Below are 22,679 nucleotides of genomic sequence, written 5' to 3'. Positions count from 1 at the left end.
AAAGTTCAGGTCTAGGACTTTCTTCTAGTACCTAGAGATCACTTCTCCTGTAGAGTCCTAAGACCTATGTCCAGTCCGTAAACACTGTGGGGTATTACCGTTCCTTCAGCTTTCTAGAATAACTCCTCTGGCAGAATAACTCTTCTGGCACTTGGCAATTTCCCTTAGCTTCTTTCAATTTATATTAATTACTTTTGGGGTGTTCTATCCTATATAGCGTTTCTTTGTATTTATAATGGTACATGGCATTATACCTTGCCAGACATTTTCTAATCTCTCTTTTTTTTTTCTTTAGTAAAGAGACAAAGTCTCAGAGTGAAAGCCCAGGGGGTTCTACCTTGAATTTAACAGCTTTGTTTTGTTTTTTTTCATATTTCATTTATATGACTATTTTTTTAGGCAAGTTATTCTAAGTTTCCCTATATACCAGTAATACAAACCATCCTTTCAAAATAAATTTACTTAACTAAAATAAGTCAATTTAAAGAAAAACATTAGGCAAATTTGCAAGTGCTAGATGGCTATGAAAAAACCATAAAGGTGACATATTACTACTCATGTTTATGGAATAATTGAAAACATTTAATACCCTTCCTAGCTCTTGTCCCCATCTTTAAAAATGTTCTTTTGTGCTTTAGCAACCCAAACAAGAAGATGTGTATCATTAACATAAGCCTGGGTTGAGAATATGAGAAATGGGTTACCCAAATTAGGACACAGTGTGAGTCAGATATTCCCTTCAAAACAAACAATAAAGGGCAGCTGCACTAGTCAGAATGGGCTAGATTAGGATGTGGTAACAAAGAAACCTGTCAGAGCAAACCACAACAAAAATCCCTTTCTTGTTCACATACGAGATCTGACAATTAAGCTTGCGAACTTGTGGCAATGCTGTTGCTAACCTTTTTTGATATCAGAAGGATTATTCATTACAAATTTGTACCAAGTGAACAAACAGTTAACCAAGTTTACAATTTGGAAATGCTGAAAACGCTGTGTGAAAAAGTTAGACGACCTGAACTTTTTGCCAACAATTCATGACTCTTGCATCACGACAATGCACCAGCTCACACGGCACCATCTGTGAAGGAGTTTTTAGCCAGTAAACAAATAACTGTGTTGGAACACCCTCCCTACTCACCTGATCTGGCCCCTAATGACTTCTTTCTTTACCCGAAGATAAAGGAAATATTGAAAGGAAGACATTTTGATGACATCCAGAACATCAAGGGCAATGCGACGACAATTCTGATGGCCATTCCAGGAAAAGAGTTCCAAAATTGCTTTGAAGGGTGGACTGTGTGCTGGTGTAGGTGCATAGCTTCCCAAGGGGAGTACCTCAAAGATTACCGTAGTGATATTTGGCTATGAGGTACGTAGCACTGTTTCTAGGATGAGTTCGCGAACTTAATTGTCCTACCTCATATCCAACAAGCTTTAGTCAGGGCCTTTGCTCCTTACAGTAACTCGCTCACAGCCTACCAGAGCCCTTCCACAGACAGCAAGGCTGGGAAGACTGCATTGCACTTACTCCTAATTCTTCTGACCAGAAGTGACCCCTGCCACTCCCACTCTCATTTCATTTGTCAAAGCAAGTCATGCAGTCACCCTAATTTCAAAGGATAGCAGAAAAGTATAATTTTACCATGTGACCCAAAGGCCAAGATCCAGAAATATTTGATGAACTATTTAATTTATGATTATAAATTATCCTACAAACAAACAGTTCTGTATTCCGTCCTCTAGATGGAGACGAGGAGCTGAGCATCTGTTTGGGAGGTCAGCCATAGTAGAATCAGTTTCGTGTTTAGAACTCCTTCAGCCTTTTTGGTAGCCCCATCCCTACGCAGAAACCCCAAACTAACTAGTTGCTATGGATAGATAAGGTGAAATACTTCCTTTTACACTGGATTGATTTGTTACCTAATAGATCCCGAGAGGCTTCCATTACTGATTGTAAAACACCATCCTGCTCAATCACCGAGTACTCTGTTTGACCATTTCATTTCTACAAATATTTAAGGAGCTAATGTATGAATGTGGTTGAAGTATTTATCACCAGTGCAACTTGGGTTTCTCTTAGGTGTGCCTCTGGGCTATTCCGGTTCAGCTTACGTCTCTGTTCCTGGGGTTTCCTAAAATATCCCGATGGCCTTCTGCAATATCCATGGGTTTATGAAAGTGCCTCTCCTCTAATCACCCCATCACAGCCTTCAGCTTTTCCCTTCCCCCATGCATGCCACCACTGACTTTCTAGCACCTTCTTGACAGGGTGTCTGCTCTGTGTTGCAAAGGAGTATTGAGAGACAAAGACTCTATTCACTAACTCCAGTGAGTTCAGGGGCATTTACAGGCTCTATGGAGATTTTTGCAGTATTGAAATTTTTCCTTACTTGGGCTACTACCCAAATTATAGTAACTGTAATTATGTTTTGTCCAACCATGACACATACTTGAATTATTAATAAATCACATCCTGATATTTTGTGTAAAATGAGGGAATGTAATACCTTAAACTCATTCAATGCTTTATAATTTACAAAGTACTTTTATATTCATATGCATTATACTTATTCTCCACAGTCACTGTGATGTTAGATATTTATCTCCATTTAAAAATCCCAAAAATGGTCAGCTAATTTTCTCAGTGTTAATCAGTTTGTCAGTGCTAACAGTGGAATTATAACCTAAAAGTAAAACCTCATATCTAGGACTCTTTCAGTTATTCCATGATGTTACCAATAACTTACAAACATGAACAAAACCTACAAAAATTTAAGACTGATACTATCTATCTATTTAAAGACCCTTCATCCTTATTTTGAATTAAAGGTCATCACCCTTATGTGCTCTGTCAGGCAGGGAGTGATATGACGATGTCATTTTTTTTTTTTTAGGTTGACTCATAGAGGACTAGAAAAAATAATATACATGGACATTCAGGGTATTTGAAGCTGGATAATTCAATCCAACACTTATTTATCAGGTTTTTTACTTCTACCAGGTGCCAGAGACATAATAGTAAAGAAGACAGGTATGGATCCTGTCCTCATGGTTTCAAGGCTAATGGAAAAGACAATTATAATAGGTGGCAAAAAGAACTATAGTAATAATAAATAACAATTTTTCCTTTCAGTGTTATTTTCAGGCATTGCATATTCTTCCTCGTTTATTGGTGAGAAAACTGAATAACTTGCCATAAATTACAGTTCTAACACAGTAAGTGATAGAACTAAGATTTGAATCCAGATGGTCTTAACAGCAGCATTTTGCCACTTTACAGGTACTGCAGGGTTGGTATCAAGGAAAACATACACAGATCACTTGGGATGACAGGAGATCATTGTAAGGAAATCTGAAACATTGCAGCACCAGTGAAAACCCAGGTGTCCATCCCTCTGGATCCCAAGACTTTCAAAGGCCTTCTCTTTGCTCACTACTCCTACCTCTGTTACTAGACAGTTTGGTTTGTTGCCACCTAGTATGCTGTATCTCTGCTAGGCAGAGGTCATCCTGTTCCTGCCAATGCATTGCTTCCTTCGACTCACACACCAACCTCTTGCTCACTGTTTTTCCTCTAGGGTGGATTCATTTTAAGAACATACAGGGTAGAAGCCACAGCAACTGTATGGAGAAAGAAACTCCCTGAGATTATTTGTGAAGGGGTCTGTAGTGTTGGTGGGTAAGGAAGCAGGCATTACTTCTCTCAGGGGAGCAGCACTGAATTATTGGTGACAGTCATTATTTTAATGCCATTGTCCCATCTCCACCACAAGAATGGGGCTGGTCTATTGTGTTCCCCTGTATCCTCAGCACATCGTAGACACTGAATACATATTTGTGGAATAAATGCAGCAAGTACAATTACCACTAGAGACATAGAATTTTGTTTTTATCATAGGAGTGCTTTATTGATTGACTTGGATCCTGGAGAAACTGATCATCCACATGATCACACTCCAAATGTTTGTAGACTCAGATTGAAGTGGAGAGAAGTCTCAGTAAGAGAGAAAAGGAGAGACTAAATTTAGAACTTTAACACAAAGGTTTATCACATTTAAGTTTAGATTAGTGCCAACATCGCAAGGATTCATCCTAGATGAGTGAAATTATGTGAAGTCACCAAGAATAAAAATATATTATCATGATGAATGGGGATTTACTGAATGAGGGATGGAAGATGAAAATAAGTCAGTGGGAGTTGACTGTGAATGGTGGTCAGCTTCCTCCAAAGGCATATAGATTTGTCACAATTTTCTCCAGTATTTTCCAATTCCCTGCCACTTGTCTTACCCAGTGGGCTAATATAAATGGGCATGGGCTTGGCACTGATTAGAGAGAAGAGATGGTAACTCATGACCAGAACCATCGTTACCAATGTGTAATTCACAATAATTTTTAAATTTTCAAAGAATTAAGGAAAATAATGTAAGTTGGTACTTTCTCAGGAATGTTAGGCCCTTTACAGTCATTGCTTAATCTTTCAACAACTCAATGAGGTAGGTGGTATGTCCCTATTTTACAAATGAAGAGAGTGAGACCAGCCACGTATGCTTTCCTCTGCCCACAGCAGTCTAAGTAACATGCTCCAATTTACACAAAGGAAGAGATCTATACAAAATTAGGTCTGTCTTTACTCCAAAACACATATATTGTCTCTTTTGTTGAAAAACATATATACATATTAAATGCCCCCATAAGTATGTATTGTTAGCTATTTGCTTTTCCTGTTTCTGAGTTTTTTACTTGGGGTGTGTTTACTTATGTGAGCTGGTGGAAGTGACTTGTTGCATGCACAGAGTAAAACTAGTGTCCCCGGTTCTCATTCACAGTAACTGCAGGGAGTCTTTATTCCAATTTGGGGCCACTTACAACGGATTCAGTACACATACTGGGTTTGTTCCAAATGAATTAAAAATATTATCCTGGAATCTCTGGGCTTCCTTTTCAAAGAAGATTACCCCCCATACAATGTTTTACATTCTTTGCTTTGCTTTCTTCCAGACTACTGTCAGAGGATGTCGGAATGGACGTCCCCTTTGAGGAGGGAATGCTGAGTCCCAGTGCTGCAGACATGAGGCCTGGTGAGAGAAGCATTTGGTCATTTTCTTCAGCGGGATTCTATATTCACACACTTTCATTATTCAGTGAGAGAACCATTTCCTGTGCATCTCACTTGTGATTTCAATGATAAAAGTGAAGAGAGAGAGAAAAAAAATATGTGCAAGGAAGGTGTTAAGCTCAATTTGGTTAATTTCAGAGTTGATTTGAATATGGCTGCTCCCTAGTGTGGGCCACCGTTTATATTCTGGGCCACAGCCTTATCTGCCAGTGCTTTCAATTCCTGTGATAACTGGCTGCTGTATATCAGAACACCAAATTCTAACTAACATCTAAGTTCACCCAAGGTATACTTAAGTGTAAGAATGTGTAAAATTAGAAATGTGATATCGAAAAGGCTCAATATCCTGATTATTAAAAAAAAGAAAAGAAGAAAAAGAACTATACTCTAAGGGTTTACAACCCAAGGCATATACAAAAAGGAATTGTAAAATTTGTGTTGTGATCTACATGACTCCGACTTTGTACTAAGGTCACTCCTTTGCACTGTACCTTCAAGATCATACCAAGATCCTGAACTCTAGAGTGGAGTAGGAAGAAGGGAGTCAGTATGTTTTCCTGTCCAAGCATTGAAAGTGCATTGTTCAAAGTACTAGTCATGTGGCGTAATTATTTTTAAATGTTCTCTAGCGAAGTAAGCATGGTAGCCCCTGTATGTCTACTCCGCTCTTCAAAGCTCACAATACACTTTGAATAATAAAGGCACCAAAGCTATGGTTATCCTATATGATAGCAATTAGCCACATGTGGCTATTTAAATTAATTAAAATTTAAAATAAATTAATTTCTAATTTAAAATAAATTTGAAAAGTTCAATTCTTTAGTTGCACTATCTTCATGTCAAGTGCTCAAAATTTGTTATCACTGCAAAAAACCATTTTGGATAGTACTTCTTTGAGAATTCCTGTAATATAGAAATCCATTGTTTTTCAAACTTATTGGTCAATAGAAACTGTTTTCAGATAATACATAAGAACATTACATGGAGCGCAGTTTGAGTTATGTTCTATATTGGGGGAAAAAATCTTAGCGACAAAGAAACAGTGTCAATTTCATCCGGACATGACCAGAGTTAGAATTCCAGAACTGAGAGCTATAGCAGGTGGTCTTCAAAATACTTTGTGACAAGGCATCCTGAAATGATGCCCTGAATTAAACATATCTATTTTGAGGCTATCACTGCCATTGTTTAGTTGAGATCAACTTGGTTTAAAAATGACCTCTCCAGCTCTGCTTCTGTTCAGTGAAAGTCACATTAGTGACAAGATGCATATTACAATGAAAGTATAGGAACTACTTCCATGAGCCTTAACAGAAGATTGTCAGTTATGGTATGGGAACCAACATGAAGTAATATTGGCATAAAAGGTAGTGACTGCTTGATTAAACAATGTAATCTGGGAGGATACCTCAGCTTTATTAAAAATAAATACAGAAAGAATGCCAGGCAAAGAAAGGTCACTGCACATCATACACAGAGTTGTCAGAAACTGAAGAAAAGTATTTTGGGAGTGTCTGTGAACATAACAGAAAAAGTTCTTACCCTCTGTTCCATAGAAGTAAAGGCTACACAAGCTGTTACAAGATACATATAAGCTGAACTGTTTTTCTTATGCAATGTGCAATGTGAAAATTCAATTCAATATTCTATCAATTTCAAGTTCTCAAACCTGAACAGGGCAATTCTAAAAGCTAGTTTTTTGCCCATTTAACAATGGCTCCCATTTCCTATTTCTATATGATCAGGGCTGAGGGGTCTGGGGCAAGCCAGTACGCAGGCCTGCTGATGAAGAAGAGGGTCCCAATTCCGTATGAGGATTGTTAGCAGGTCTGCCTTTGCTGAAAGGGCCTTAAAAATGTTTTTGCATTCTTAACAGCCATGCATATGGTCAATTCTTGGTGTTGTTATTCTTTATGTTCTTTAGAACCTCCTAATTCTTTGGATCTTAATGGCACTCATCCTCAGAAAATCAAGCTCACAGCCCCAAATATCAGTCTTTCTCTGGACCAAAGTGAAGGGTCTGTTCTCTCTGATGATAACCTGGACAGTCCAGATGAAATTGATATCAATGTGGATGAACTTGATACTCCCGATGAAGCAGATTCTTTTGAGTACACTGGGCATGGTAAGTTGCCAATTTGCCAAGACCAAAGTTATGTGAAAAGTGAAAGATTATCTAAGTGGCGTTAATAACAAACCTCCCATTTTGTTGCGGTGGCAATTTTCTGTGATTTCTAGAAGATTTTGTTTGTATTTCAGCTCATTGGAGGCTTTGATTGAGAGTTTAGATCTTGGCAGGACAGGTATGATTCACAGAGGTTACACAGAGCCATTGCTCTTTTCTTAAACCCCGACTCTACGGCAGGCCCTGTGCTAGGTGCTAGTGTTGAAGGAAAGCTGTTATGTGCTCTGTTATAAGAAAATTGGGGCTGAATCTGCAGAGAAAGAGAATTTAACCTGGAAGATTAAATTTGAAGCAGAGAAATCAGAGTTTACTCATTTCTTTGTTCAAGCTCCCACTGTTTGGAACGGTCTTGCCCCCAGATCCTTTCCTGGCTGTTTCCTTTTCTTTATTCAGATCTTGAACAGATGTCACCTCATCACTGAGGCCTTCCTTGACCTCCATAATCAAAGGCACTCCCCATCCTTACCCCCATCACACAGTCACTCTCTGCCCCTGTATTCATTTTATTTTCTATGTGTCACTAATTGAAATCATATCATTTAACTCTTTGTTTGAAGTTTATCTTTCTCTTTCCACTAGAATGTCTGCTCCATGAGGGCAGAGACTTGATTATGTTTGTTTTTATACTGCTGATAAAGTAGGAAGGAAGGAGGGATGGAATGGGGTGTGGTGGGGGAAGAATAAAAAGGGAGAAAATTAAAAGCTGCTGGATCAAACACAGACACTCCTGATATGAATATCAATCTCATTTTAGTTATTTCTGTTGCTCAGTGAAATTGGATTTGTTAAGAAATATGGACAAATCCAAAGCATTTACTTTTTAAAATGGCATGTGGTTTCTGTTTTACAGGGTGACATTCTCTGACTTTATCATATTTGAAATTGGAAGTAAGAGAATCCTGGCCACAGCTATTGCTTTGATACATTGTAAAAATTCTTCTTAAAAGTAAAATTTTTCTTAAAAATTTTTTTAAATCTTTAAAATTGCTTAAAAGAAATATTACCAATAAATGATGCCCTGACTTTTAGAGCCATCCTAATTCCAGGAGTGTCTTTTGTAGGAGAATATAATTAGGAAATTCATCAAATTAGTGAATTCATCCAATGGTCATTGAGCCCCTGAGGCTACAAGCATAACCAGCACTGATGAAGACCCTGACTTTACCAAGTTTAGTAAGGCTTTATCTCCTCAACCTGAAAAAATGGAAGTGGCTAAACTACTTGCTCTATAGTTTATTGTGTTTGAAGTGGAGATTTTATATTGCATTTTTGTCATGTTTTTGAATTTCTATAATTATTTGGATATTTGACCCTGTAGGTTGAAATACACAAATAAGAGGCAAAAGGTCTTTAATTAATTCATATTTCTTTTCTACCATCACTGAGACTCTTCCCCAGCCTCTCCATCCATCCCAGCTGCCCCCAGCTGCCCCAGCCTTTCTCCTGCAAATATAATATATTCTCACATGTAAGAATCACGCTTTGATTTACAATTCCACAGAAGAGAGCTGTGGCATGACTCTGCTAGTTCCTTCCTCTCCTCCCACTGTACTTTCCTGTCGCCCTGGAGAGCTGTATCACACCACTTTTGAACCTTTATTTTTACAAAGAGTAAAACTGCCAAGCAAAGTGGTAGTGGCTGAGCAAACTGGTAATTAAAGCTGCCACTTGCTGACATAGTTCTTTTTATTTCATCGATACAGTTATGTTGAAAGAACCAGTTTAATAGCCACCACACACTTTTAGGTCTTAAACTCAAAGGACAAAATGTTAATGTAAGTTGAATTTTAAAGTCCACCCTGATTTTCAAACAAAAGATGTATGTTGAGACACTGTTTTAAACAAAAACATTAAACATTGAAAACACAAACTACATCTGAACAGCTATATTTAATTAACATGGAGACATGAATAACTGTTTAAGAGGGATAGAATACAATGTATGAAATAAATGTTTGAAAGCTGCATGTTTTTTGGGGTTTTTTTATGTGCATATTTTGAACTAGGCATATACATTTTTTAAAAATGGAGTTTTTAAAGCAAGTGTTTCAAAAGTATTTGGTCAGTAATCTGTTTTATTTAATGAACACTTTCATAGTGCTTGCTATGTGCCAGAATCCGTGCTAAGTGCTTTAAAAATATTAATTATTTGAATCCTTACATCAACTCTCTGAATAGGCATTATGTTTCTCCATTTTAAGATGAGAACACTGAGACACGAAAAGGTTAGGTAATTTACCTAAGGCCACATTGCTAGTAAATGTCCGAGCCAGCACTCAAGGCCTGAGTTGTCCTCAACTCAGGGGTCATGCTGCTTCTCCATAAAAATGCTGACAATGAATAGAAGGTCTTTCAGTAGATTAGGCTGACGTACCTGAAGTCAAGCCTGATAGCTACCCCCCTCACATTTACGCACCCTTTATCCAGCCATTGGCATGATTTGAGGGCTCTTATTTACCAATGCCTAATAAAGGAATTTCATGCCATTTTCTTGTTTCACACAGTAGCTGATGACCAAACATTACTGTCAGGTTATATGCCCACAATGTGATTTTGCTTATGAAAAATTTTTGAATTTCACTGTCATCAAAAGATGTTCAATTGGTCTTTATTTCCAAGCAATATTCTTTAATTATTATGTTTAAATAGTTGGAAAATATCATTCAAAGTACCCATATAATTAAGGCTTGATTTTCTTTGATAAATACAAGTGCCCAAGAGACCAAGAATATGTAGATAGTGAAGGACTTAGGAGGTCAGTCTTTCTATTAAGGGAGATCTGAGATTTTTTTTTTAATGCTTTATTATACTAATCTTAGAAACTTAAATATATCCAAAGGTCAGAAAAGATAATGAACGAATTCTGTTTTCCAAACCAACTGCAAAGTTATTTTTACCATAACTCAGATCTCAGCAAAGGCATTTAATAAAAGAAATGGAGAAATGATAAAGAATTTTAGCCTGAGTATTTCTGATAAGAATGTTATAAGAAATACTCATGTGCACTCGTATATTTTTTTTCTTTTTAGGTGATGTTTAATGGCCTTATTTAAGTTATCTTTTCTAAAACTAACCCCTAATGACAGAGTTTTCTCTGTAATAAGGTACCTAACATTTTTTGCCAGATAATCTGGGAGTCACTTTATTTAACTTCCCTATCTACAATCTACTATTTTCACAGCCTGCGGGAAAGCAGCTTATAAAATCAATTCTATGTTTTAACTCTGCATATAAACTAACCAAGTGTTAAGCTTATTTTATTTTACCCACAAGCAACTTTATGCCATAATGGTGTGGTCTGAAAGGATGATTTTGTTTTTTTGGTACTTTTGTATGCTTAATGTTTATATTTAAATTTATTGCCTGACTGCTCTTTGTCACACATACAAAAAAATTTTTTAAAACACTTCTTAACTGTCTTCCTCTAATAAGGAAAAGTTCAAACATCATGTCTTGTAAGGTTATGTACATGATCAGTGCAAGATCACGGAAGCTAGTCACCTTTCACCGATGTATGTTCCCCTGCTGGAACGTCATCTCTAGTTAGTCCCTAATGACACCAACAGTGGATTCCCCACTGTGGTTCATATAGCACAGGACATCCAACAGCTTGTGTACTAAATCATTTCACAAAAGACAAGAGAAAAATGTTCAAGTTGCCTTCTACCCTGTGTAACAGAGCTTAATTGACTTCAACAGTTGCCAGGGAGAAAAATTTGCTATTGAGTAAAGGAAACAGAGAAAATCAAGCATTTCTTAGGGAAGAAGTCATGAAGCCAAAAATTAAATCTGGAGGGCCTGGGGATAAAGAGTTAAATGAGACCTGAAAATTTTCAAAATAGTGACAAAATGATGACTAGAGGGGAGATCGTAATTTATAGTTATAGCAGAAGAATTATTAAGATTGGGAGGAAATTGCTAATTCAAGGAATGAAATAAAGCTATCTTTACTTCTTACTAACTTATGTATTGTTGACTTCTAGATATGAACACCATAAGATAATTTACTGAACCCCTAACCCTTAAATAATTTCTTTTCCCTATTTATGGCACTCATCAAAGGTGGGGAAGGAGCAGGAGCCCCAGCAACTGGCCAGCGCTCACCCTCTGAAACATTAGCATAATGATATTAACATGTCATTAAAAAGGTCCAGCCACAAACTTTTATGCTAAAATGAACAATAATGCTGTTTTTAAAAATAAACTGTAGGAAAGTGTTTTTTTTGTGTGCGTGTACATACGTACTTTTAAATAGAGCTGTCCTTTCTTACTGTGATACAATAATCAAAAAACATAGACAAAAGTGAACAATCAACTATATAAAATATATTTCTATTTGAAAAAAGTACAAATGTAAAAAGTAAGCATAAGACAGGAAAATAATTGTAATACATGACAAAGTTCTATATAAAGAGCTCTAAAAAATGAAGAAGGTCAATAGAAAAGGGACCTAATAGGTGCCTCCCTGTCAGTAAGAGAAATAAATGTAAATAGCCAATAAACACTTAAAAAGTATCACCTGCTTTAATAATTAAAGAAATACAAATTAAAACAAAAAAGAGACGGTTTCACCCTAAATTGTCAGGGATTAAAAACTTTGATAACCTCCAGTGTTTCTGACAGTATGAGGAAACAGTAACTCTCATGTATTATGGTGCGATATATTCAATGCAAAAATGTTCATAAAACCTTTAAGTGCCTATACCTTCTGATCCAGCATTCCACTGCTAGAAATTTAGCCTATAGATACCTGTACAAAGAGAATTATTGAAGCAAAATATTGAAGGAAAATATTTCTAAGGAACAACAACAACAAAATGGAATTAAAGTAGTTTTCCATCACTATGGGATTGATAAACTAAAAAACATCAATAAAATGGAATTCTGTAGGTCTGTTTTTAAAATGAGCAGGGTTTATATTCATTGAACTGCAAAGAAGACTATATTATTAGGTAAAAGCACATTGTTGAATAGTATGTGTAGAACATGCAGAATATATGGAATAATCATACATTTTGGGGAAAAAGTATGTGTGTACATGCACATAGAAAGAATACACATCAAACAATGGGTGAGAGTGGCATTGACAATTTTTGCTGTTTTCATGAACAATTTCTGTATTGCTTGCACTTTTATTAGTGTGTTTTACTTTTATAATCCAAAAAAACAAACAAACCCAAAACAACAGAATACAGTGTACAAACATTTTTTTAAAAAAAACAAAGTAGCCTCATTAAAAAGCATGCAGAAAACAAGACAAAACAAACCCACACTAATCACCAGAGGCAAGTTAGAGCAGGCCAGAGTCCCAAGCAGAATGAAGAGGGGTTTGTGGATGTTAAGTTCATTGCAGGGGAGAGCATGTGTGTACAGGGACAACGAATGACAAACCCACATCAGAGCCCAGAGTTTTGAGGTCACACAGACCAGATGGAAAACAGGATCCTGGGAAGGGAGCTAAGATGAGCAACCAAGGGCCCTAACCCAAGTAGGAAGGGAGAAGCAGGAAGGGATTCCATAGGCAGATGGATGGATTTGCACCTGATTGCAGTGCTTGATCTGAAGCCAAAGGTTGCTGCTTTCCGTCCTTATGGAATCTTCCAGAACATAATGGCTTTGTTGTGGTTCCCTTACAGATTACCAGTATTTCCAGGAACTTGTCCAAGCTTTACTTATCCACCCATCCTCCAAATTTTTATTGAGTACTCTGTGCTGGTTTCCAAGCTAAGTGTGGAGTGGAGGTGAATATTAAAAGTAATTCAGGTATACTTTCTTAGCCCAAGTTCCTTTCACAGTCTCATAGTAAAATTCAAAGTGTAATGTGATAGCTTGGAAGGGCAGAAAAGGTAAGAGTTTGACTATATTTGCTTACTAACTCTGTGACCTGAAGTAATTACTTCAGAGCTAGTTTTTGTCTCTGTGTCATAGCTATTATAATACCTACTACGGTATCTGATACATGGTAGCTACTTCATAGAGTATTGCTATTATTGTTATATCAGAGTCCCATAAAAAGAATACAAATACAGTACAGTGTAAGTCAAAGGTCATTTCCCATGAATGGAAAACTAAGAATGATAATATCTCACAAAATTATTTTGAAAGTTATAAATACTCTTTTCCTTAAAATTACTTAAATGTTGTTAAACTCTGCTAGTACTTGAAGTAAAAAATGGAAACAATTGCTACTTATTCTTTAAAAGTCTTAACATGGTTGCTTTTTCTGGATGCACGAGAGTGATAAGTAAATTTCTCCCCAAGATGCTCAGTGTTCTTTTTTATTGCCTTATGCACCCACAAATCGGACTCTTGAGAAGTCTTAGCCTTGGAGTGTTTCTGGTCTACAAAGTTATTTGTTTCTTGTTTATTATAATACCTTTCTGTAGCATATTTTTGAAAAATCCATAGGAAGTAATATCAAATTTATGCCCAATGTGCTCCCATTAGGGAAAGGTGGTCAGCTCCATTGTAAGAGACTTAGAGCAGGAAGCTAGGCTAGCGATATCATCAAGACACTAAGCTATGGACCCCCCAAAATACTCTGGGCACTCAGGATAAGCCAGGAAATGTAGTGCAAGGAAAACAAGATTATCTAGGTCTGATAAATCGCCTTTCAGCCCATTAGAAAGGCCTGTGGTCTTCAACCTGTATGATCAAGGATGAATTGGTACCAGACTGTACCCTCTTGGACCACTACTGACACAAAGCAGCTCTAGCCCGGTGTGTATCCCCACCCTCAGCGTGGCCTTTAGCAATGCATTTGGTTGTTCAGTCAGTAATAGACTTCACTAAGTGTCTTTTATGTGGTCAGAATGGCGTTAAGCTCTGTAAGAGTTATACAAAACAGGGAGTTCATCAAGTTGACTCTGCCAGGAGACAGCTGGTTGTTGAACTTCTTGAACTGTAAAGGTCTTGCTCCTTCAGCCCTACTCTGTGCTTCATTTCCAGAGGATCCTACAGCCAACAAAGATTCTGGCCAAGAGTCAGAGTCTATTCCAGAATATACAGCAGAAGAGGAGCGGGAAGACAACCGGTTGTGGAGGACAGTGGTGATTGGAGAACAAGAGCAGCGGATTGACATGAAGGTCATTGAGCCCTACAGGAGAGTCATCTCTCATGGAGGTAGTCAAGCTCGGTGTGAATCTGGGAAGTGGGGAATGGGCAGCCATATTTTTTTTATTAGAAAATGAAACTAGGGTTTCCTGCAGCATGACATCCCAAAGACCCTATTGGGTAATCAATGTTCAGGGGACTGTAAAACTAAGTATATTACCTCATACTCAATTCAGTTAACACTGGAAAGCCTTCTATGGAAAAATAACTTTCCAATGTGAAATGCTTTCCACATTGCATATCGGATAGCTATGATTTTCTGCATAAATTTCTTGAAATCCATAGTTGTCTAATTTAATAATTTCTGTTCAGAATTTACTTGGGTCGCTTTAGGGTTTAACTAAATAGCTTCTGAGTCCATACCACCACAGCCTGTAGCAAGATCATTGAAATGGAGGTGCTTCTACTTACAAAACAGTCTTTTGAATCCTCTTCAGAAGTCTTAGGAAATCTTCTTAGATTGAGCCTTGTCATTTTTTACCTATCTGAAATTGGCTTTTCTGTAAACTCCATGACATCTATGTCTGACAAAAGCCAGTTGCAGCGAAAACCTCCATTTGCTTAGTGGGGAAGAACAGAGGGAGAAAAGCTGTGTTTTGTATTTCCAATGCTTTCTTGGAGCTCCAGAGCCTTGACTAATTTGGGATTCACAAAAAAGTCAGATGAGCACAAGCAACACATTTAGTGTTGTCAACTTCAGAAAACGTAAACGGCTTTTTAATTTTTCCGCTGCATGCACTCCTTTCCTGCAGTCCTGAAGCACCACCCTAACCACTCAGCTGTTCCAGAAAAGTGTAAGCTGACAAGGCAATCGTTGTTCTCTCTTCCTTAACAAAGACAGAGAAATAAGCATCTTGGCATGACATTAAACTCGTAGCTTTTGTTTTCTAACTAGCAGAAGGACATTTTGTTTTTATAATCAAATTTCCTCCCACCAGCAGATTTTATACTTTCCATGCCATGCATTGCTGCCTCCACGTAAGTATCTGGACACCCAGGGAGTCCTACCATGACAGTGAAGGAAAATGCCAATATGTGTCCTCATCCATGACCTTCCTTTTTCCTGTTTCACTATTTGACCTGAAATGGTAACATGGCCCAGTGATAGCTGTTGTGGCATGGGGACAGCTTCCTCTGTGGGAAACTTTTCCCATAGCCCTTCAGGATGAGAGCTGGCCTAATCTTGCTGAAGGTGACAGACAATTGGCCAGAGTCAATCCTTTTGTTTTGATGAAAACCACAACCTGGGCATCATTCACACCTTCCCAGGTCATACCTCCTTTGCACCACCCACCAGAGAGTTTTCATTTGTTTGCTTTTGGGAAATGAAAACAAAACAAAGGCCGACTATTAAACTAGCCTGTGCTCATTCTAGAAAGTACAAAAAATGTAGACCAGATAATCCCTGTAAAATTTTACCCCTCAGATCTTAAATTAAGAACCCCTTTGTTGTGAAGAAAGCAGGCACACTGCCTCACTGTTCTCCTAAAGCCTCCTATGACTCCAGTAGACTCACCTGTGTGTTCTTTCCACCACAGGGAAGTTAGGTGGGCCGAGCAGGTGGGTCTGTTGCCCGAATCCACTGTGGCTATGAGAGCGTGATTATCAGCAGCACACTAGGGTCAGAAAAAGCCCCTGCTTCTGCCTGTCACATTCCTTGTGAAAACTGAGCTGACACCTCGGTGATAACCTGGTTTGCTGTGCCCTCCATCCCTGCCACCTAACACCCCTTGGCATTTACTCCTCTGCGTTCTGTGTTGTGAGTTCGGTTTTTGTCTGTGTGACTGTCCAGTTTGTCTGGAAGAGAAGGCCCCCTTTCCTCACCCAGCTCTGCCTCAGCCTTCCCCAGGCGCTGGCCTGCATGCGTGCGCCTCTGGCTGGACCCATCTGGAACGTTAGCAAGATGCCACCTCTTCCTACACCCTGAACAGTTTCTGTGCTCTGTAAGTAAAGATTGTTCAGATGTTACTTCTAAATTTGTCAAAGCTTTGTCTTCTGTATTGGAAGCTCACACCACTTTCTTAGTCCTCAGTGATGATGAAACAATGCTCCTTGGTTACCAATCTGTTGAATTTGTCATCCTGGCTTCTGATGAGCATTTAAAAAGCAGCACACTGTAGTGAACATGCAGATCTTGTTTTGGTTTCTTACGTTTTGCTATAAGGAAGTTTTCCCTTTTGCGCCAATAGGAAAATACTGACAGTACAGTGCTCTGTGCAGCACAACTGCAAGTTGGGGGAGAGTGTGGGCATGACTAAAAGAGCTGCATAAATTAACTGAAAAACAAGGCCTACCAAGTGTCCATACCAGTTGGGAATATCAGTGTGTGAGAGCAGTATTTGCACAAATAATTCAGTCTTCAGCTTTGGTGAACTTCGTATGAACTATTGTCAACGGCCCTGTACACAACGTAGAAGAACAGGGTTGAAGACCCATCTTTGAGGGTCTGACTAAAAAGTCTATGACTTTGGTATATCACTTAACTTATCTGGGCCTCAATGACTTCATGAGTCATAAGAGGGTGATCGCAAAACCACTGTTACCTCCTATGAGCCCCTGAGCACTATTCCTGCCATCTGCTAAAATAAAAAAGTAAAGAGAGGTCTTGGTTGTTTGGGATCCCTTTGAAACCCAATAGTACGGGATCCCTCTGAAACCAGAACTGGCTTTTTTGAACTTGAAGCAGAGATCACATTTAAATGACCAAGGACAGTCACTCCAAAGCATTGTAATATGTAATGAGGAGTTTCCTTTCTTTTTCTTTCTTTCTTTCTTTTTCTTTTTTTTTTTTACTTCTCTTATTTCATTATAGGAGATTCAGGTAACCTCTGCAGTGTTGCTGGAAAAATTATCCGGGAAAGAATGAGGAGAAGAGTTGCAGGCCGGTGTATGTGTGTGTGTATGTTTTGGTTGCGCCTGTGACATCTTTCCTTCTGTCTTCATTCCATTTGCTGGCCAGCAAACTTGTGTTACGTCCTTTCATGTCTGTTTGTCCTGCCTCAGGTAAGATTTACATCACTGCTTCCGAGGGGCTCCGGAGGAAGTGGGTTGCTCCAAGCACACATGCCCTGAATTCACCTCACAGTTATTGAGAAGAGAGTCTAATAAAATGCACGTTTTTGGAAAACCAGACTTGAAACGAATCGTGCTGTGGCCAACAGGCAACTTCATTTCAGGAGGCTGCATATCTAGAATAGAAATTAGGTTAGCTGACCCCCTGAGGGCATCTTCAAGGGACAAGCAGTGAATGACCTGACTGGTTCTGGTTATTGCACTTGGTCAGCAATGGCTACGTGAACTATCTCCAAAGCCTGACAATGATGGCACCAGCTCTTGACTTAGCAGGAAAACTTTCATGAGGAAATCTTTTACTTCCAGTTCCTTTCTTACACCTCCTCCTCTCCTGTTGTCTTCCTCTCGCTTTTCTTCCTTTCCTACAGTTCCTCTGCTCCAAAGTACAAAAAGCCATCTTTGCGTTTGTACATTTCAGTAGTTTTTATGTAAAAAGACATCCCTGAGTTTGACAATGATTGAAAAGTGGTAAGCAGATCCATAAGTATTCATTTGGCTAAATGACCTGGAGTGAATGGGACACTCCAGCATTCCAAGGACAGATAGTACTGACACACAGAGTTGACTCGCCATTGAAGAAGATGTCTGAAGTACTGTTTTTAAATCTCAGGCTTTCCTTTTAAAAAAATTTCTTAGGAAATTTTCAGAAGTAGAAAAAGACATCGAAGTCACTGAGCAGTCAGGATCTTAAAACTGTTCTGACACCCTGGAGCCAGACATTTAGAAAGCTACATTTAGAAAGATGCTTTCGCAAAGCTGTTTCCGGACTTATGTTTAAGTTGGATCCATTATGTTTATTGTCTCTTTTAGTGAACTCTGTCTTTTCCGTGGTGCTGACTCTGAACTGCATACCATCTGGGTGTAGTATTAGTGTAGCTAAGCCACCTTATCCTTTATGGATTTCCATTTCGTTATAAAGCTTCTTCAGTGAAATTGTTCAGAGGAACACATACTTCCTGTATTAAAATATATTTCTTCTGTCATTTTCCTTCATATTGCATTCTAGAAACAAGTTGGTAAATACCAACATATTGGAAAATAGGGAACGGAAGCAGAAAGTCCAGAGGGAAGCTACTGCAATCCTGTTTCACAAACTGTGTTGCATCAGATGTATACGTACATAGGTAGCATTTTCTAGGATATGTAGTGTAAACACTGTCTACAACAACCTCAAATTAGTAACACATACGAACCCATAATTTGGTATATTTTTAGTTGGTATCACTGTCATCTCCCACCTCTTTTGTGGTAGAGTCATACTTTCGCTTTGTAGAGAACATCTTATTAAACTGCTTTTCAAGAGTTAAGCCTATCCAAATCTATATCCAGCCAGTATTTTACTGCCCTGTCATCCTCCGAGGGGTATTTAGAGTTCTGAAAGAATGAAACACACTGAGTTCTGACATGGCTGGATCAGGCTTTGAGGGTGTGTCCTGCCCTCCTACACAAAATGTTGAGGAAATCTCTACTTAATGATTCTGAAATCCAGAACTATGTTACATGGCAAAAATTGTAAGTGTTTGAAAGGGGATATAAAAAAATGAAAATACAGTACATTGCTTCCGTTTTTAAGTCTGGAAGACATATGAGATTGCATACACAAAACTGTGGGGATCTGATCAACCACTGCCATGAATTTCAAAGATGAGCTCTGAGGCAACACAGAGCTTGATTAAAGGATGGAGCAGAACTTTCAAAAGTGGATTAAAGGTCCTGATACCTCTACAATTTCCTTGACCCTTGGAGGTTCAATGACCACACTTGTCTGCGTTTTCCACTTTCTATTTACTCACCACCATTTGCAAATAGCAGTTCCACCCTCCCACCCCACCCTCACTATGTAACCAGGAAGTCATTCTCAGGTTTTCCCAAAAGCACATATTTTCATAAAACTCAAAGAGAGGCAGGCTTGAACCAGACCAACCCTTCTTGAGTTTGCCCCTTTTTCTAAGAGACTAAGCTCTGAATTCTGTGTTCAATTATTCTACGCCTGGGCAGAACTTTCCATGTTTCCCCGCACTGTCTGTTGAATCTGGAGATCCCAGGGACACTACAAGAAAGTATACCAGTTATCTAAATCAAAATAAAGGTGGTTTACTTGTCTACTCCCTAATATTTGATCACTGGAGTGTGTGTGTCTGAGATTATATTGTAGTTCAGTGACTAAAGTTTCCCTTCAAACTGAAACTAAAAAGAGTTAAAAAGGATTAATCAGAACCTTTTTCTTAGCTATTAAAAAAGTATTATACAAATTAGTTTTTGTAATATATAAATTAGAAACCCTTAAGTCAAAAAGTATTGCCCCCGCATCCTTTGATAACTTGAACAATTATACATCCCATTCACGACTATGTACAACACATATATAATCATCCATAATGTATAGATACTCTATATATGCAAATATATTCACACTCTATATTTAAAACACTGTATAACACACATGTTAATCACCGGAAGATAATTATATGCATATGTACTTAAGTATAGTCTGTATAATACTCCCTTAAAGCTGTATCTATTTCATCCTCATCCACACCTTTGCCAAGGCTTCCAGGTTTATCCTTGGTTAATAGGTTAAATATTATTTGTTAAAAGCTTTCAATTGATTACACATGTCTTTTTGTTTGTCCCCCAGGATACTATGGGGATGGCCTAAATGCCATCATTGTGTTTGCCGCCTGTTTTATGCCAGACAGCAGTCGGGCCGATTACCACTATGTCATGGAAAATCTTTTCCTGTGAGTGATACTTATGGCAAAGTGCTTTGAGTTCATGTTTGTGGGCATGTGTGGCAGATAAGCATCTTTAATAAAAGGAAATAAATGATGTAGAATATTCTAAGCCTCTGATAAAAAGTCAGTGAAATCTCTGTCAAGGAACATTGCTCAAGAGACAAAAACCTTTAAGGTTGCTCTTTTGTCAGCAAAATGGATTGAAAACAAAACACAGTTTAGCCTGCATTTTAAAATTCTGTAACATTTCCTTTGGGTGAAGTGTTATATTTGTTCCCCGATAACATGTTTCTTAGTCAACTGATGATAACCTGACTTCATTTATATCTGCTCTTATTTTATCTGAGTTGCCCTTAGTGTCTGATAACATTGTTGACATTTTTGAAAGTCAGATTTCTTACCCACACATTTTTCAAGTGTCCCTGCATTTTTTAAAAAAAGATAAATGGACAGATAAATGAACAGTACTCTCAGAGAAATTATCTTAGGTAAGCGCATTCTTCTCAAGGTGAAGAGGTAATATGCATAACCATTCTTAAATGTCATATACCCTGTTATTTAACTGTTATATAATTATGGTATAAATAAGATTAAGTGTTTCGTGTAGGAACTGAAAACAGACCTCTTCCTTCCTATGATCAGATATGTAATAAGTACTTTAGAGTTGATGGTAGCTGAAGATTATATGATTGTGTACTTGAATGGTGCAACCCCAAGACGGAAGATGCCAGGGCTGGGCTGGATGAAGAAATGCTACCAGATGATTGACAGACGGTAGGTAAACTCCATTATTTAATACCTATTTTGACTTTCTCAATAATCCCCTTTTCTAATTCCCTTTTAATCTACCAAAAATGCAATCGCATTTTAGAAACATTGAATTATGCACAGTTGAGATAGTAAATTATAAAAATATTGGAAGAGTCACTTGGTGTCCCAAATCTGAGTTAAAGCAAATTCTCCCCATATTTTGTTAAATGTTGTTATCTTGAACCTGGTGATGAAGTCTATTTTAAACTATGCATATGGTATTGCCACATGGAGGTGCAATTTGGGCTGATAAAACAAATACCTACGATTCTTTACTGGTGTCACATCATTTTGATGCTGTTTGTGTGACTGGCACTATTGTGATTTGGAGAACTGTTGTGCTCTTACTTTGACATTTATTATTAATTCAAGTTAACTACTAGCTCATATTGTGCCTTTGGGTGCCCCTTCGTTGATACTTTACTTTTATCCATACTGGTTTTAATAGAACAAAACATGTTGTTGCCATCTGTAGGAAAATTGTCATAATAAACATAAAAGTTTATGAAGTCTGTGATAGGTATGGCATCCCCTTAGATGTGGCTCCTTACATAATAACACACAAATAACCTGTTATAGTAACTAAAATTTTTTTAATGGTCCAAACATTCATAAAGTAACATTACTGATACTGAAAATCATGCCTGAAAACCAAGAGCATTAAAATGGTAATCTGAAAGTCAAGCAACCACATGATATATGGTTACTATTTTCATTAAATGTAAGAAGACACCAATGCTCAAATAAATCAAATAAATTGTTTAAGTTGCTAATAAGAGTGTTACTATTAAGTTACTGTTCTTTTCAAAATAGTAAGATAATGCTGGCAAAAATGAAAAGCATTGTTAAACAGAAATATGTCATTATGGTTATAGACTTATGACCCAAGAATACAACCAACTTATGGACTCCAAGAATACAACCATTCTGTTTTACATTTATTCTCAGAAAATGAGCCTTGAATCATATGTTTCAAATTATATATCGAAAAGCATTTATCTTAGTAATTGTGGCTTTTGTATGCGTTCCCTATTGATTATAGTAACTTGCCTAGAACTCTCTAATATTGTATATATTTTTATTTGGGGATATACTTTCTGTTATAATTCCCCCTAAAAATGGGTTATGAGTAATTTCATTTTTTCAAAATAGGTTGCGGAAGAATTTGAAATCATTTATTATTGTTCATCCATCTTGGTTCATCAGAACAATCCTTGCAGTGACACGACCTTTTATAAGGTATGGTATTGTTGTAGCAAAAGTGCTATTAGTAGTTTTAAAATAATATATATATTCATTTTCTATAAACAAGAATTCATAAACTAAGAGGATATTTAGGAAGACATACTTATCTCTGCCTTTCCTGGAAAGATACTTTGGACTATCCAGCAAGAGACTCTAATTAAGAGTGAGCATTATTTCATAACTATATTCCCCTCTTTATTGTAAATCATGATCTCTATGTTGGTTGCTGTAAACATAAAAGATGAAGTGATGGGTTTCCATGTCACATTACAAAAAGGAATAGAAAATACTTTTAAAGTGATACGTGGTATTTTTTAGAGAATAGAAAAGGTAGAGTAACATGACAAGAGAATATAAAGATAAGCCAAGGACAGAAACAGGAGCCATGTCTTATCTT

At 37.6% G+C, this 22,679-nt stretch overlaps 1 protein-coding gene across 7 annotated transcripts in view; it reads left to right on the top strand.

Moving 5' to 3' along the window:
• PRUNE2 (prune homolog 2 with BCH domain) overlaps positions 1-22,679 on the top strand; it is a 229,356-nt gene that overhangs the window by 187,459 nt on the left and 19,218 nt on the right. For all 7 annotated transcript variants that reach the window (XM_081066313.1, XM_081066318.1, XM_081066316.1 and 4 more), the window contains exons 10-15: positions 5,005-5,084; positions 7,047-7,247; positions 14,256-14,429; positions 20,131-20,233; positions 20,870-21,001; positions 22,190-22,276. In XM_081066313.1, the coding sequence (XP_080922439.1) occupies positions 5,005-5,084; positions 7,047-7,247; positions 14,256-14,429; positions 20,131-20,233; positions 20,870-21,001; positions 22,190-22,276 (777 nt within the window). The remainder of the gene's footprint in view (positions 1-5,004; positions 5,085-7,046; positions 7,248-14,255; positions 14,430-20,130; positions 20,234-20,869; positions 21,002-22,189; positions 22,277-22,679) is intronic.

The sequence above is a fragment of the Rhinolophus hipposideros genome (assembly GCF_964194185.1).
Source record: "Rhinolophus hipposideros genome assembly, chromosome: 11".
Lineage (NCBI taxonomy): Eukaryota > Metazoa > Chordata > Mammalia > Chiroptera > Rhinolophidae > Rhinolophus > Rhinolophus hipposideros.
This window is presented reverse-complemented; position numbering and strand designations above follow the sequence as displayed.